Source organism: Drosophila eugracilis, unplaced genomic scaffold, assembly GCF_018153835.1.
Source record: "Drosophila eugracilis isolate 14026-0451.02 unplaced genomic scaffold, ASM1815383v1 contig_513, whole genome shotgun sequence".
Lineage (NCBI taxonomy): Eukaryota > Metazoa > Arthropoda > Insecta > Diptera > Drosophilidae > Drosophila > Drosophila eugracilis.
Genome location: NW_024573387.1, coordinates 358,865 through 372,104, shown reverse-complemented (window position 1 = coordinate 372,104; position 13,240 = coordinate 358,865). Strand labels below are relative to the sequence as shown.

The 13,240-nt window shown below is 42.2% G+C and overlaps 2 protein-coding genes across 2 annotated transcripts; one reads left to right on the top strand and one right to left on the bottom strand.

Moving 5' to 3' along the window:
• The first annotated feature begins 297 nt into the window (after positions 1–297).
• LOC108114758 lies at positions 298–3,234 on the top strand. The gene is made up of 6 exons (XM_041819279.1): positions 298–436; positions 497–601; positions 660–705; positions 761–852; positions 902–2,113; positions 2,190–3,234. Exons 1-6 carry the CDS (start codon positions 298–300, stop codon positions 3,173–3,175), a joined length of 2,580 nt encoding a protein of 859 aa, XP_041675213.1. The 3' UTR covers positions 3,176–3,234.
• A 1,181-nt stretch (positions 3,235–4,415) lies between these two features.
• Positions 4,416–6,057, bottom strand: LOC108114797. Its single transcript, XM_017225909.2, has 4 exons — positions 4,980–6,057; positions 4,756–4,917; positions 4,500–4,704; positions 4,416–4,435 (listed from the first exon to the last, which is right to left on the bottom strand). Exons 1-3 carry the CDS (start codon positions 5,922–5,924, stop codon positions 4,597–4,599), a joined length of 1,215 nt encoding a protein of 404 aa, XP_017081398.2. The 5' UTR covers positions 5,925–6,057; the 3' UTR covers positions 4,416–4,435; positions 4,500–4,596.
• Between the last annotated feature and the right edge of the window lie 7,183 nt (positions 6,058–13,240).

Sequence of the window (13,240 nt, the reverse complement as noted above, 5' to 3'; positions counted from 1 at the left end):
TCCTTAATTTCCATTATTTTTACTACAATTTTGAAGCGTGGTAACTCTGCAACTCTGGCAACTCTGGCAGAGCTAGCAAGCTTTGATGGCAAAAAAATATTGTGCCCGTTGTATCATTTTGCGAATGAAAAAGAATATTATTAAATTAAATGTGTATTACTGAGTTGATCAGCTCAAAGAGGACCTGAATCTGAGGAACGTGAATCTAAAATTACAGTTTTAAGGTAAGTTAATTTCTTGGTATGTAAATTCTCTGTAAAGTTGTTTGTGCTGCTTAAAAATAGACGCTGAGGTAGAATGCCAGCAGATCCTGGAAACAACAAGTTGGTGCCTCCTTACACCAATCCAGATACAATTGTCTTTCAACATTCACAGATGGATGAAGGAAATGGAAAAGAAGAACTCTACAAAAGTCGCCATGGGAATGCAGGTATCAGTAAGATATATAACTAAGGTGAACGGAATTAATAAAAGGGGTATACCTTTGTATCAACAGACGCTGCAACATCAACTGTCGTTCCCAGGCAAGTTTCATTAGAGGGATTTACTAACGCCCTATCGAATATAAATAACTCGTCAACCAACGAAGAATCTAAAGAAAGTAAGAAAGTACATATTCAAATTTCTAATAAACTTATATTAATTCTCTTTGTTTCCAGATGATCCACCCTCAATTACCTCATATAAGAGCGCCAACAAGACGAGGTTTGTTTATTTTAATTTTCGTGAAGCCTTTACTAATCTTATAACTTTTATTAAGAGTGGCAAACAAAGTCTCAGAAACTCCTTCCTCTCGAACCAGTTTTGTATACAAACCTTTTGACTATACGCTCCATGGCCTTACGGATTTTGGTAAGCCCTAAGTTTTTTCCCAAAAACCTTCCTAACTTAAAATTCTTAGAAGAATCGACCGTTTGTTCAGGGAAAGAAGACATATCAGAATCTAAAGTTGACACTTCCTCTTTTATTAAATTAAATGCTACTTTCGATATCACAACTAAAAAAAGTTCAAAATTATCTGTAAATGCCAAGGCACATCCCAGTGCCGATCCGATCAAAAGTCCTGGAACTTCCCAGTCAGAAAATTGGGATGCTACTCTAGAAAGAAACGCCGATCTAGCTGAATTATTTTGCTCCACTATGAGTAACCCAGAGAACATGGTTCCCGCATTTCTAGTAGATGCTTCTGAATTCAGCAATTCAGACTCTATTAGGGAAAATAGTTACATAAAAAGTTCGGGAAATCCTACTAAAAACACTGAAGGGCTTAAGTCAATTGATGATAAGGGGATCGATGGCGATATATTGCTGGACTCCAAGGTAAATAGCTTTAAAGATAAGACCTCAGATTTGGGAAATGTCGAAAGAGATCCGTTTAATTATCCAGCTAATAAAGGAAACCCCAAAGAATTAACGGAAACTGTTGGTAAAGATAAACGTAACCAGAAATTTCAGAAGAATGAATCGAACACACTTTTGGAATCTGGAAAACTATCTAAAAATACCACATTGGAAGACATTGACTGTTCTGCTAACAACGCCTTAGATTCAAAGGCTTTCAAAAAGAGCAAGGATGCGATGAACTGTCAAGGACAAAATAGTGGGGACACCAAAAGCAGTCCCAATGGTCTTAAAAAGACCTCAGCCAAAGGGAAACACAATGACACATTAGAATCTGGGGAGTTATCCGAAACTAGCAATCAACCGTCAGATGTGGAATATGGCGAACTATCTGACGAAGATGATGCACCAAACGATATGCCGCAAGAAAAGTCGTTATGCCAGGTTAGGAATATAATTTATAAAGGAAAAGGTACCTTAGAGGATATCGAAAGGAGCAATATGCTCGAGCCCGGTGAGTTAAGCGAGGACTCAACTTTGGAAGAGCGTCGAGATCGTCTTCGATTTGATGATCTGGAAGATGGTGAAGTATCCGGCGATGATGTGGAAGTCCCAAGGAATGTGACCGAAGAAGAGGATAGTGACACGCCAATCTGTCGTTTTCACGTCACTAACACCTGCCACTGGGGCAAAATGTGTCGCTTCCGTCATCCAAAGGCGACCAACAAGGGCAAAAATGTTATGCTTCAAAATAAGATTTTGGTCTCAACAGGTGAGTCCGATAAAAACATATTGATTATAAGAAAATTGATCCAAATATTAATTTATTAATCAATTTTAAACTAAAGAACTAGCTTGGCCAGCGTATATCGTACCCAGTGGCCACGCCTTCGAAATGACACTAGGGGAAAAACTGAGGCGGAAGCCACGCAGCCCGGGCTTGAACGACATGGACAACGATCCCTATTACTCGCCGAACCAGACAGAGGTGCAGGATCGCAGTCCTCTGCTGCCCACACCCACATTCAGAGAACTCTTGATGGCGCAGAAGTATCCGAAGTCGCGTTCGGAACACCGTTCAGCGCAGAAGCTTCCGACTTCCTCGAAACCAAAGCCCATAATGTGGGAGAGTCGCCTAAGCAGTAGTTCACCCTCTACGACTATGCAGGAGTCACCCTTGAGCTCTCCTCCCTTAAGGACGCCCAGGTACACCAAGCATATACGTTCGGCTAATCGGGCAACAGAAGCGCCTTCAAAGCCGTGCAAGTGCTCCATTAAACGGCATCGTTCTCCAAGCCCTCCAAGGTCCTCTTACAGAAACAAAAGAGGTCCGCCACGCGGTCCGACTATCTGTTCCACCGTCGTACGTCCTGAACCGAAACGTTTCAGAGACAGCACTAGTCCCGATTTTAGTGACTCCTCTGATTCGTCTAGCTATAAATCAACCACCGAAAGCTCGGAGGAGTTCTTGTCTTCATCTGAATCAGATACCAGAAACAGGCGACGTAGGAAACCCAGCTCACGGTCATTCAGAACATTGGAAAAATATCCATCAAGAAATGAGGAAAAGCATTTCTCGCGCACACTAAAATCTTCGAATTATTCAGAAAATTGTACTCCAAGACGTCGATCAAACTCTCGAAAGCGGTTTTCCTCATGTACTCCGGCTCAAAATCGGTTGCAAGTTATTCCCAGTGCCCCCAAGAAGTGCAGAAGCCCCTTGGATAGTTCCTACAAAAGGATAAGATCTCGACAGAAGTACTTGCTGATGAAAATCCTACGAGTGGAGGAGCAAATCGCTGAGAAGAAGAGGCAGCGAAGGAAGGCTTTTTAATCATAATCACTTCAAATAAGGCTCTCTAATAAACTCAAGTTTATGATATTAACGTTAAATGTAGAAGTTTTATATCAAACTCCTAAAACTTATTTACCAACTATAAGAATGTTTCTACTATCAAGTTGACTTGAATCAAGTCTAAATCAGAGACCCTACAGCCGCAGCTTATAAGCTAAATAGGATTGATAAATTCCTGTGCCGTGTAAACATCCATGTACCCATTTTCTGAGCAGGCAAACAGCCAGGTGGCAGAGGCGACATGTCCATAAACCACAACGACCACGCCCAAAGGAATGCAGTTGGAGTCTGGGAGTCTGGGCTCCAGGAGCAGCAACAACTACGACTGGATGCAGTAAGTGAGCGCATCTGCAGCTCCCAAGTTGGGGGAGTGTGCGTATATGTTTGTAGTCCCTGCTAATATCCTTGTTAATATTATTAAACATTATTTATGGATTTGTTTAATTTGTATTTAGTAACGCTTCGCCTGGCAACTCCGACTACGTGACTTCCCAACTCCATCCTCCGGGGTAAAACTTAAGATCTGCGGTCGTCTGGCTTGCCGTTGCCGCCTGCTCCGCCAGCTGAGCCAAATGTCCGCCGCATCCTGGTGCCCCACCCTCCATCTGTCCCAAGCATCGTCGTCGCCCTGGTGGAACAATTACATGGGTTTGCCTAATGAATTTATCTGCTCATCAGCATCTCCACAGACTTGCATGCATGGCCATGGCCTGTGCACCGCCCAGGATGTGAGTGGGAGGATGGTTGGATGTTCAGATGGGTGGGTGTTGGCATCACAGTAAATATTATGTAGATTTCCTAACACGAATTATGTTCATTTGCCGCCATTCTGCGTGTTGTTATCCCACAGTGGAAGACTCTGCTTGGGCGAAAAGTTTATGAAAAACCAGTGAGGAAAATTGTCCACAGTGTGGTATCTTTCAGAACACATTTGAGATGGGTGTTTTTCAAGTAAGAATTATATATGTTTTTAGAGTTTTCTATAACATAAGTAAATGTTTATTAGGTTTAAGAATTTCGAAGTAAATATGTTGAGATAGCTTGGTTAATTTTGCACAAAAAGTCTTCTAAATCAGAAATTTGTTCAAGGTTCCTTAAAATTGGTTTTAAAACTTATTCCAAAATCAATATTCTCAAGGAGTTAGTTCATCTCTGGAGAAAACGCACTCATTTTACTTTGATTGGGGCACCATTTTATTAGCAACTTAATCGTGATTTGTTGCTCCGTTCTGTTTGGCTCTGGCAAACGGATAAATTTATGGATGAAGTTTGCATATGATGGTAATTAATATGAAGTTGTTACCGGGGAGGCAGAGCGGACGGAGGAGAGCCGGAAGATATACACAGCACATCATTGGTTGCGAAACATGGAGACCACAGCAAGTAAATATTATCTAAAGTTATTCCTCGTTCTTGCTGTCCAACTCTTCTCTCAGCAGCAGAATTTCATCGTTCAGATAGTGGAAAATCACGACTAAGGAAATTATCAGCAGTTGAGCGGATACCATCTGTAAAATATCCTTTAAGGAATGTTTCCTTGATCAATAGGAAAAACTTACCAAAACCACGTAACAGAGATCGAACCTGATGAGGGAGTGGAACTTGAAGTAGAAAGTTCTTTTGAGAACGCTCTTGATATCTTTCGTAAGAGGTCGCATCTTCTTCGCTAGTGAACTCCTCTGGGCCAGAAAGTAATCTAAGCACTTAATAAAGTTCAACCGCTGTGGACAGAAGGCATTACGTTTTTAGATATTTTAATAATATATCGTATATGGTACTTTACCTCCTTCTCCATCGTAAAAAGAACCCACATCAGGCAGACGTAGTCACTGGCAATGCAGGCATAAATGGATGCATTGGCCGCGTAGAAGATCCTTCGCTTGCGTTCCTCGAAGATGACGTGCCAAGTGTTCCAGTAGTAAGTTAACGAATAAATTCCTCCCAGAAGACAGTTTCCATTCAAGGCAAACAGGAATATCAAAGAGTGTTGCAATGACTGGGTGAAACAGCCAAAATTGGTTCCAAGAACCTCCAGTTTTCTCTTCAGGTTTTCCAAAGATTCCACGCTTGAGCTTTTCGTGGAAATAGTGAAGGACGTGGAAGCGATATTGTCCTCATCTTTGCTCAAATGGGCACTTAACTCCTCCTCAGCATTTTTCTTTAGCTGCTTCAATTGTCCGCGACTCAGCCAAGCCAGAACTATGAACAACCTCATGGATCCAGCAAGAATCAGATGAGGCAGAAACAGAGCCATTCCGACCATGGCATCTTGCAACGGGGGCAGCTCGAATTTCATTTCAAAGGATATGTAAAGCACAAAGCCGAAAAGTATAGCAAAGGTTGAACCCAGCAACACGTAGGCTATGACCTCATCTTTTTTCAGACCGGAATCCCTGCTTGTTAGAGATTCCACCAGTGAGTTCACAGCTCCCACTGACTTGACCGTACAGTAGACCGCATAGGCGAGTACTTTTGCTCCCAACAAGAGCTGCATCCTGGTCAGTCCGAACAGAAATGGTGACACATCTCTCAGAACTTTCAGGAGAGATGACGAGGAGTCAAAGTGTTGGGCAAAGCACGCGGCATAGATGCAACCGAGGACGAATATAAAGACTACTCCGGGCAAGGACAACCGGAACCGCTGCGTCTTCTTCTCGAACCAATGCATCTGGTAACCCGTGAGTAAAAGCACTACATTTGTGGCTCTCAGAATGCGGGAGTGATCCATGACGTAACTTGTTACTTGTAGCTACTAACTCGACGGCCGAACTGACACTGATGGTTCTATGGGTTATGACCAACAGAGCTTGGCTATAGATCGATTTTGAGATCTTATCTGGCCATCGAATCGAGACGAACTGCGTGAGTTGGCCCAAAGCCGTTCGAAGTTCACTTTACTAACATATTTTTGGTAGATTTTTGTTTGTTTTTGCTTAAATTCAGTGACCTGAACGTGAAGCTAGTTAAACCATTTTAGGAACTGATTCTAGTGACGGGTCACTTATAATGACAGGCTTTTCAAGTGGATAATAATAGCCAAAATTATAAATTTTTACAAGCTTTTAAGGTTAAGTGGGATATAAAAAAGGTTGGATTTATTATATTTATAATAATTTGAGAAGAAACACCTCTGAAGAGTCTTTACACACTTTCTAAAGCGCGGAAGATGAAAGGGATTGCCTTTGGACACCTTAAACAGTAATGTATCTCAAACAATAGAACACATTTATAAGTATCAAAAGTTAATTACAAAGAAATCCCAAAGCAAACTAATCCCATCCCTAAGATATTCTTTAAACAAACTTTGCAGCCAAATCACTTTGAACCAAAAAACGGTTAGTTCTTAACCGGCGGCGTCTTTAAAGATCCCAATCTCTGCTCCCATTTTCTAGTTAATTAAAATGTTGATCTCCGCTCAGAAATATGAAGCGTGAGCAGCACCCAAAGTCAACAGTGGGAAATGATTCCGCTAAACTGGATCGCCGCATCCTCCACATGTGGGTGTGTGTCAACAGATGATAGCGCTGGATGTCGGCGGCAACCTAGAAGCGGCTTCCTAGGACAGATGTCTTGGGTGCCGGCCACCTCTAGAGCCGCCAAGTCAACATTAGAAATTAGAAACAATTAAAAGACAGCGCCGACGTTTGCCAAGCTCAAATATTTGTCAATTGTGGAAAATCTCAAAAATCCAGCTGCTGTTCTTTCACCTGCCCGCCGTGTTGATTCTGCGAGACGCAAAGACATACAACGCGTGGGGCGAATTCAGATACAAATGGGGAAAGATTTTGATAAGATTTTTGGATTCACTTTTGCTATTAGGAAAAACCATGAAGCCATTGTAACATTGACTGTTGTGGGCAAAAAGTAAGGATAATATTTTTATAAATCAAATTTATTTCCTTTAAAGTAATCCACACCCGATAAAATTCACTTGAAACAGGCCAAATAGTCTCTTTTCGGTATAACCAGCAGCGCCTTCATCGACTCGAAACGAGTTCTATGAAGAGACATCTTGTCTTTTTTAAATATTTAGAAGTTACACTGTGCCTGTTTGGGAGCGAATAATTTTTTGAAGAATGGGGACGAGTGCATAGTGTAAGCCGTTTATGGTACCCAACGAGATTTGACTTTTCGTAGGCCCGAATGGTCTTTCAAAATGGTTTTCACAGATCCTCCTGATTTTCGGATCAGAATCACCAATGTCCATCCGCAACATCCTCAACGTCTGCGCAGGAGAAATTACATTCTGCAAACAAAATTTGATGGCTGACATATCCATACATACACCATACATCAGACATAAATACACGCTTAAATATAGTACTGTAATAGTGTACTGTATAGTGTAGTAATGACAGCTGTCATTAACAGTCCTGCCAACTCGAGAAGAAAGAACCACCTTGAAATATTAAGCCCGCGAAGTTTTAAATAGAAACTTTTCCTTACTTTTTGCTTTGTCTGTTAATCTATACATAAATGTTCTTAAAATATAGTTTTCCTTTCAATAAGATTCAGTAATTGGTAATAGGAAAAAGCTTAAAGGTTCATAATTCTTTCACATTTCAATGAAAAGCACCGAACCTCATCCAATCCTCCATCATTTCTCGCAGTTTTTCATTTACAATCCTCGCTTTTCATCTCGGTTTTTACCTTTTTGGCGGGCTCAGAAGTCATAATTCAATAAATAAATGCAAGGATGACATGTGGACAGGCCGCCAACGTATCGCATCGAATGCACTCAAACTGGTGCAAGGGCTCGCTGTCCGCTCCGTTGTCCCTTTGTGGGTGTTAGGAGGAGTGTCTGCATGAATGAAGTAAAATTTACGGCCGCTCTTTGGCCAAGTAAAAGAACAACAAAGGGCCACCACCGAAATGACCGAGTATCCTGTGATTATATGCAATCGGATTGGGTGGTTCGGGGGCTACTCCAGGTACGGAGCCACTGCAAATCTATTAACGCATTGCGGCAGGCGGGCTGCACTCCCTTCACCCGATTGGTCATGCCGTTGACTTTGACGGGCCCATTCTGTGCAGCCAGCGACAGGGCTTATAAAGCAGCGAGAGTGGGGCATGTTGCATGTAAATGATGCTGGGCAGGGTCAGTCAGGGTGCTATTAGAAACTTAAATGGGCCTTATAAACTAATCAGGAACACTAGCCTCTAACAACAGATTGCTTTCTTCCTTGACTTGATTCTTTTGGTTTTCGAAATTCGAATTATTTTCATCAAGTAGATATTGGTAAATGATAATATTTTATGATTGAATATTTTAAAAATGTGAATGAAAATAAGTAACTTTTTGGTTGTAAGTTTTCTTAACTCAAACTCATGGCTTTCCTAATAAATCAGTTAGTATTTCAGCAAACCCCTTGACTTCCTAACATCTATCCTTTTACCCAGAATTTTCTAACCTTTTAATTGGGTAACCCTACTGTGCATTTTTTCACAATGCGCTGAGCGACTTGTTAGGCTGACACGACCCTTTTATCTGGCGTCCACTATGGCTCTGCTGGCCATTCGGATGCTGCACACAATGATGATGATGCTGCCGATGGTGATCCAGTTCCAGTTGCACGAGTGTCCAGGAAATTATGATGCATTTTTATGGATTTTCAGTGTTTTTGCTTTGGTGCAGTTTTTCGACAAGGATTACGTTTCGTCACCGAAGAACCGATCTGCCGGGTATGGGGCTCCAATTTTTTCAGAAGCTTCCGGAGCAGTGCTACGCGTGTTGGTAAATCTTTTTTTTTTCGCTGCTCTAGGCCGCTACCTCCAAACTGATTTATGCCTCTTGATGGACGACAGGATTGGGCAATGGGAGATGGGCAAGGATGCAGCGAGTGCAGCCGAACAGGCACTGGGCAGAAGGAAAAAACGCGAGCGAAATTGAGGGCGAATAAAAATTTATGCATTTTCATTGATATGCAAAGCGCTGTTGCAGGCCGAAGATGAAGAAGAGAGAAGAGAAGAACTTGTGTGCGCGTTTCCGTTTCCGCTGCATTGCCAAGGGGTCGAGTGGGTGGATGTGGGTGGATGGGTGGAGGGGTGAGGGTGGGTGGTTGTGCGTAGGTCGACATGTTTGGCGTATTGTCGAATTGCATAATATGCACTTTTTCATCGGCCATCCGCCAAAAATTTACAGCCCTACACACATCGATTTATTGCCTGACAATTGTCCCGAATCCTCCAGTGCCACAACAATGGGCATGCCAACGTCGATGCCCATCGTCCAATGGATTTGTGTCCATGTCGGTGTCCCTGGCTCTGTTCGGTTATGTCCTGGCGCCGCACCGAGCTGAGTTATGAGTGGTGTATGCTGCTGGCGACCGATTGAATGCGATTTTCCACTGCAATTCGAGTGTTTTTCTCGTGTTTTTCCGCCTTTTTTCGCCCGGGATTCCATCAGCGAATTTCAATAAAATTTCGGAGACACATCCTTCGTCTGTCGAGCGGGGATCGTATCGCATGCGTGTCCATCCATTGACGCCAATTCGCGTGAAAAATAATGTTTTTAATATTGACAAACATGAAAAATGTGAAAACAATAATCGTAAATTTTTATTAACAGCAGTGGCAAGTGCAAAAACCGGAGAGACCAAAACAGGACCAAAACTGCATTTGCCAAAAATGTCACAGCAAAAAGTAATCACAATTATGAGAGTCCCACCATTGTCCGCACTCTTGGATGGATTCTGTTTTATTTTTCAGGTTGCAAGTTGAATCAATTACTGTGCGAAATATTAACCAAATGTGGAACATTTTAGGCGATTCTGATGTTGAGGATTTGATAAATTTAATTAAATTACCTTTTATACCCATTACTAGTCACTACCCCAAACTATCTCACTGTTTGGTAAAATCTGTCTGGGAATGTAACAAAAACAGTTTTCATCCTGGGAGTTATTTTAATGCAAGTTAGTCTAATAGAAACATACTATGTTATTTCGAAATAATAACTTTTAAAGTGGTTTCTTATTACCTTAAGTTTAGTTGATTTTCAGTAATTAAGGATAACTGGCCAGAGACTTACTTTCCTGCAACAAACTTCTAAAATGTGATCCTCTAATTAACCTTTTTTAGGTCAGAAACCTCTCTACTGGAATAAGATTTAATTATAAATTTAAATTAGCTTAAAGCGCCTTTAAAAACAAATTAAGCTGAGAAATCATTGAGGACGATCAAGGTGCATTCCTCTAACCTAAAAGAAATTCCTTGATATTGTGATATAATTTTATGTCAAAATAAATGATAATATTTTCGCGCAATTATTTGTTTGATAAAAACAATTTAACACTTTCAAATATATTTCTAAAGAACATCCAAACTTTTCAGAAATTTTTAAAGTCGATATTCTAAAGATCATATCATAGGTAACTATATTTCTAAACAACGTTCTCCCCAAACTGGAGTTTCATAATATAATATATAATAGTTTATATAATAAAGAAGAAAATCCTTGATTCCCTTAAATAATTTTTGACGCCCTCCGCTTTTGGGACAGCAGTTAGATGGAGAGCGGAGCTCCAAGTTGGTGAACTCCAAAGGGCCGAATTCGAAATCCTAACAAACGAATGCATTCCAGAGGTTCAGCTGGCGGAATTCCTTGTGCCCAAATATGTAAAGCTGCCGCAGCCATGGATAAGGGATAAAGGAGAAGGGAGGCCCTTGGGGGCAGGACATCTTGCAGCTACGGCTGCTGTGTAGTGGAGAGTCCTTCGGTGGAGATGCGCGCGCGTTCCAGGACACATCATCATCGTAAATCATGGTGGGGCTTTCTGCTTGCTCTGGTCGTCTCGCTGGGCGATGGCTCGGACATTTTCGGTTTCCTCGGACGCTGGTCGAGTCTAAACATAAAAATAAATAAAACGCCAGGCTGACAGCGGCTTCGCGCAGGACCTCGCACTTGGACAAGGACTACACTTCGAAGCATCCTATTTTTTCTTGCTTCTATTTTTTGAGTGCTGCACACAAAAATTCGCATCGAATTGGTGGAGAATTTCTGTTGCAGTCGCTGTGGGGCAGAGTGCTTGTTGTTGGTGTTGTGCACTTCGCAAGGATGTGCTGTGGGGAGGCGCAGCAAAAGGATTTCATAAAAATTGCGCAATTTAAAATGTCACAACATAAATTCTGTTTGCGCTTCTTTATGCAGGCAGGCAACAAAGCGAGCGCCATCCGAGGCGCAATAAGTATTAAATTTTGTTAGAAGGACCTCTCGCACACAGGGCCTGCGAAATGTCCTTCGACGCAGGCCAAACAGCAACACAGCGGCGAAGACTTGGCGCTGACGCCGCTGACTGGCTGTCGAGCGAGTGAACGGAATGGCAGCCGAGGAGACAAAAGAAATCCCAAGTGCACACACACAGATACAGAGACAGATACAGCTACAGCTACAGATGCAGATACACATACAGATACATATACAGATGCACCCAGACAGGACACTCGGTTGCAAACGAATGGCGGAGCTTCCTCCTCAGAAACGGGGGGTTGCATGAGGATCCTCATGGCAGGAGGTGGCTGCGCTTAGGTGGCCTGCCTCCGGTTGCTCTTCCAGCTCGTCAGTGGCATCATCGTTTTGCCTCCCCGCGCATCCTCCTCATCCTTGCCGCATTTGCTGTTGCTGCCTCTTCTTCTGCTGCTCCCGTTGGCCAGACGGCGGGTTGAACTCTCGATGTTGTCGTTGTCGTCGTGGCTGTCGTCATCACAAGTTTTTGTTTGTCTTCTGGTTTATTTTTAGTTATATTTTAAGTAAGCGGATTCCTTCTTAAAAATGTATCTAGATACATACTTTAGACCAGAAAATATAGATCAGAGGCAGATTCAAGTTCTTGACTTACAACAGGAAAGAATTGAGAAGAAGTTTACCCATCATCCTGTAATATTTTACTATCAAAAAGAACTTCATTTTATATCTATCTTTAATTTTTTTATAATCAAAACAGTAGAAAAAGAGGAAGAATAAAGCTACAAAGCGTCCCTAAGCATTTCCAAGCCATTTCTCTCCGTGTACCTTCTGCGCAGTGCTCGTCAGTGACATAAATCAGAGGACAGTGTTGGTGAACGTCCCCCCCTGAGAGTGAGTGTGTGTGTGTGTGTGCGAGTGTGCAGGAGACTTGAAGCAACGCCCATTGTGCAACACTTTCGTTTTTTTGCAGCTCCCTCTTAGGTTTTTCTTCTTTTTTGGGTCCCAGTTTTTTCTCTTCTCTCCACTTGCCATTTGTCGTTTTCATCGTGTTTTGTTTGTTTTTAATTTTTTGGATCTTTGTGTGAGTGCAGCTCCCTCAACGATTGTGTGTCCATGGGCAGGACTCCCCCTTTCCCCACTTCCCCCCCTGCCTGTGTGCGAGTGTCCTGCTTTTCCTGCGTCAACTTCACATTCGGAGCCGGAGTTGTCCTTCTGGTAACCGTAACTATTTTTGCTGCTGGTCGGACATAATCGCGTCTGCATTATTGGTTGATGTTTGTTGCCTGCACTTTGCATACGGCGAGGCAAAAAAAACCCCACCAGGATCTCTGCCACGCCCCATTCGGCCCTGCGACCCCGGATCCTTTGGGCTTGCTCCACGTTTATCGCCCGGCAGCGTGTTGCAAGCTAGGTGGGTTGGAGACATAAATATTTTGTTTGTTCATCCTTCCCTAGTTCTCTGGCACTTTTCTTTCACCCTCCCCCCGTCCAGCCCCCCTCTGTTGTTTTCCTTTTTGCAGATTATGTGTGTTTTGTTGCCTGACAGGGATCAGCATAAAATGTTGCAAGCTGAGCTTTTTTTAGGATTCCCGGGTAATTGCTGGGTGTGAATGGTATGCCGGGATATGGATTTGAAAATAAATAATTTTTATTTTTAAGGGAAACTTTAAATACTTATGCAGTTTTTTAATTTTAAGTTTGAATTATTTTTTACTCAAAGGGAGATGCAAAGTTTAAGTTTTAAGAAACATAAAGTCCAGTATTATAAATATGTTCAGGTATATATCTTGTTTTTCTACTGGTAGTACCCCAGTCGAGTCACTGCTCCCCTTAACCTCTGTGTTTGCTTTCGTCCAAAA

What these genes read in the sequence shown, in the direction of transcription:
- LOC108114758 (XM_041819279.1), top strand. Translation starts at nt 298, where the DNA reads ATGCCAGCAGATCCTGGAAACAACAAGTTGGTGCCTCCTTACACCAAT. An exon ending in CCATGGGAATGCAGGTATCA is followed by an intron (nt 437 to 496) that starts GTAAGATATATA and finishes TTGTATCAACAG; the next exon opens with ACGCTGCAACATCAACTGTC. An exon ending in CAACGAAGAATCTAAAGAAA is followed by an intron (nt 602 to 659) that starts GTAAGAAAGTAC and finishes CTTTGTTTCCAG; the next exon opens with ATGATCCACCCTCAATTACC.
- LOC108114797 (XM_017225909.2), bottom strand. Translation starts at nt 5,924, where the DNA reads ATGGATCACTCCCGCATTCTGAGAGCCACAAATGTAGTGCTTTTACTC. An exon ending in TTTTTACGATGGAGAAGGAG is followed by an intron (nt 4,918 to 4,979) that starts GTAAAGTACCAT and finishes TTCTGTCCACAG; the next exon opens with CGGTTGAACTTTATTAAGTG. An exon ending in ATCTCTGTTACGTGGTTTTG is followed by an intron (nt 4,705 to 4,755) that starts GTAAGTTTTTCC and finishes GATATTTTACAG; the next exon opens with ATGGTATCCGCTCAACTGCT.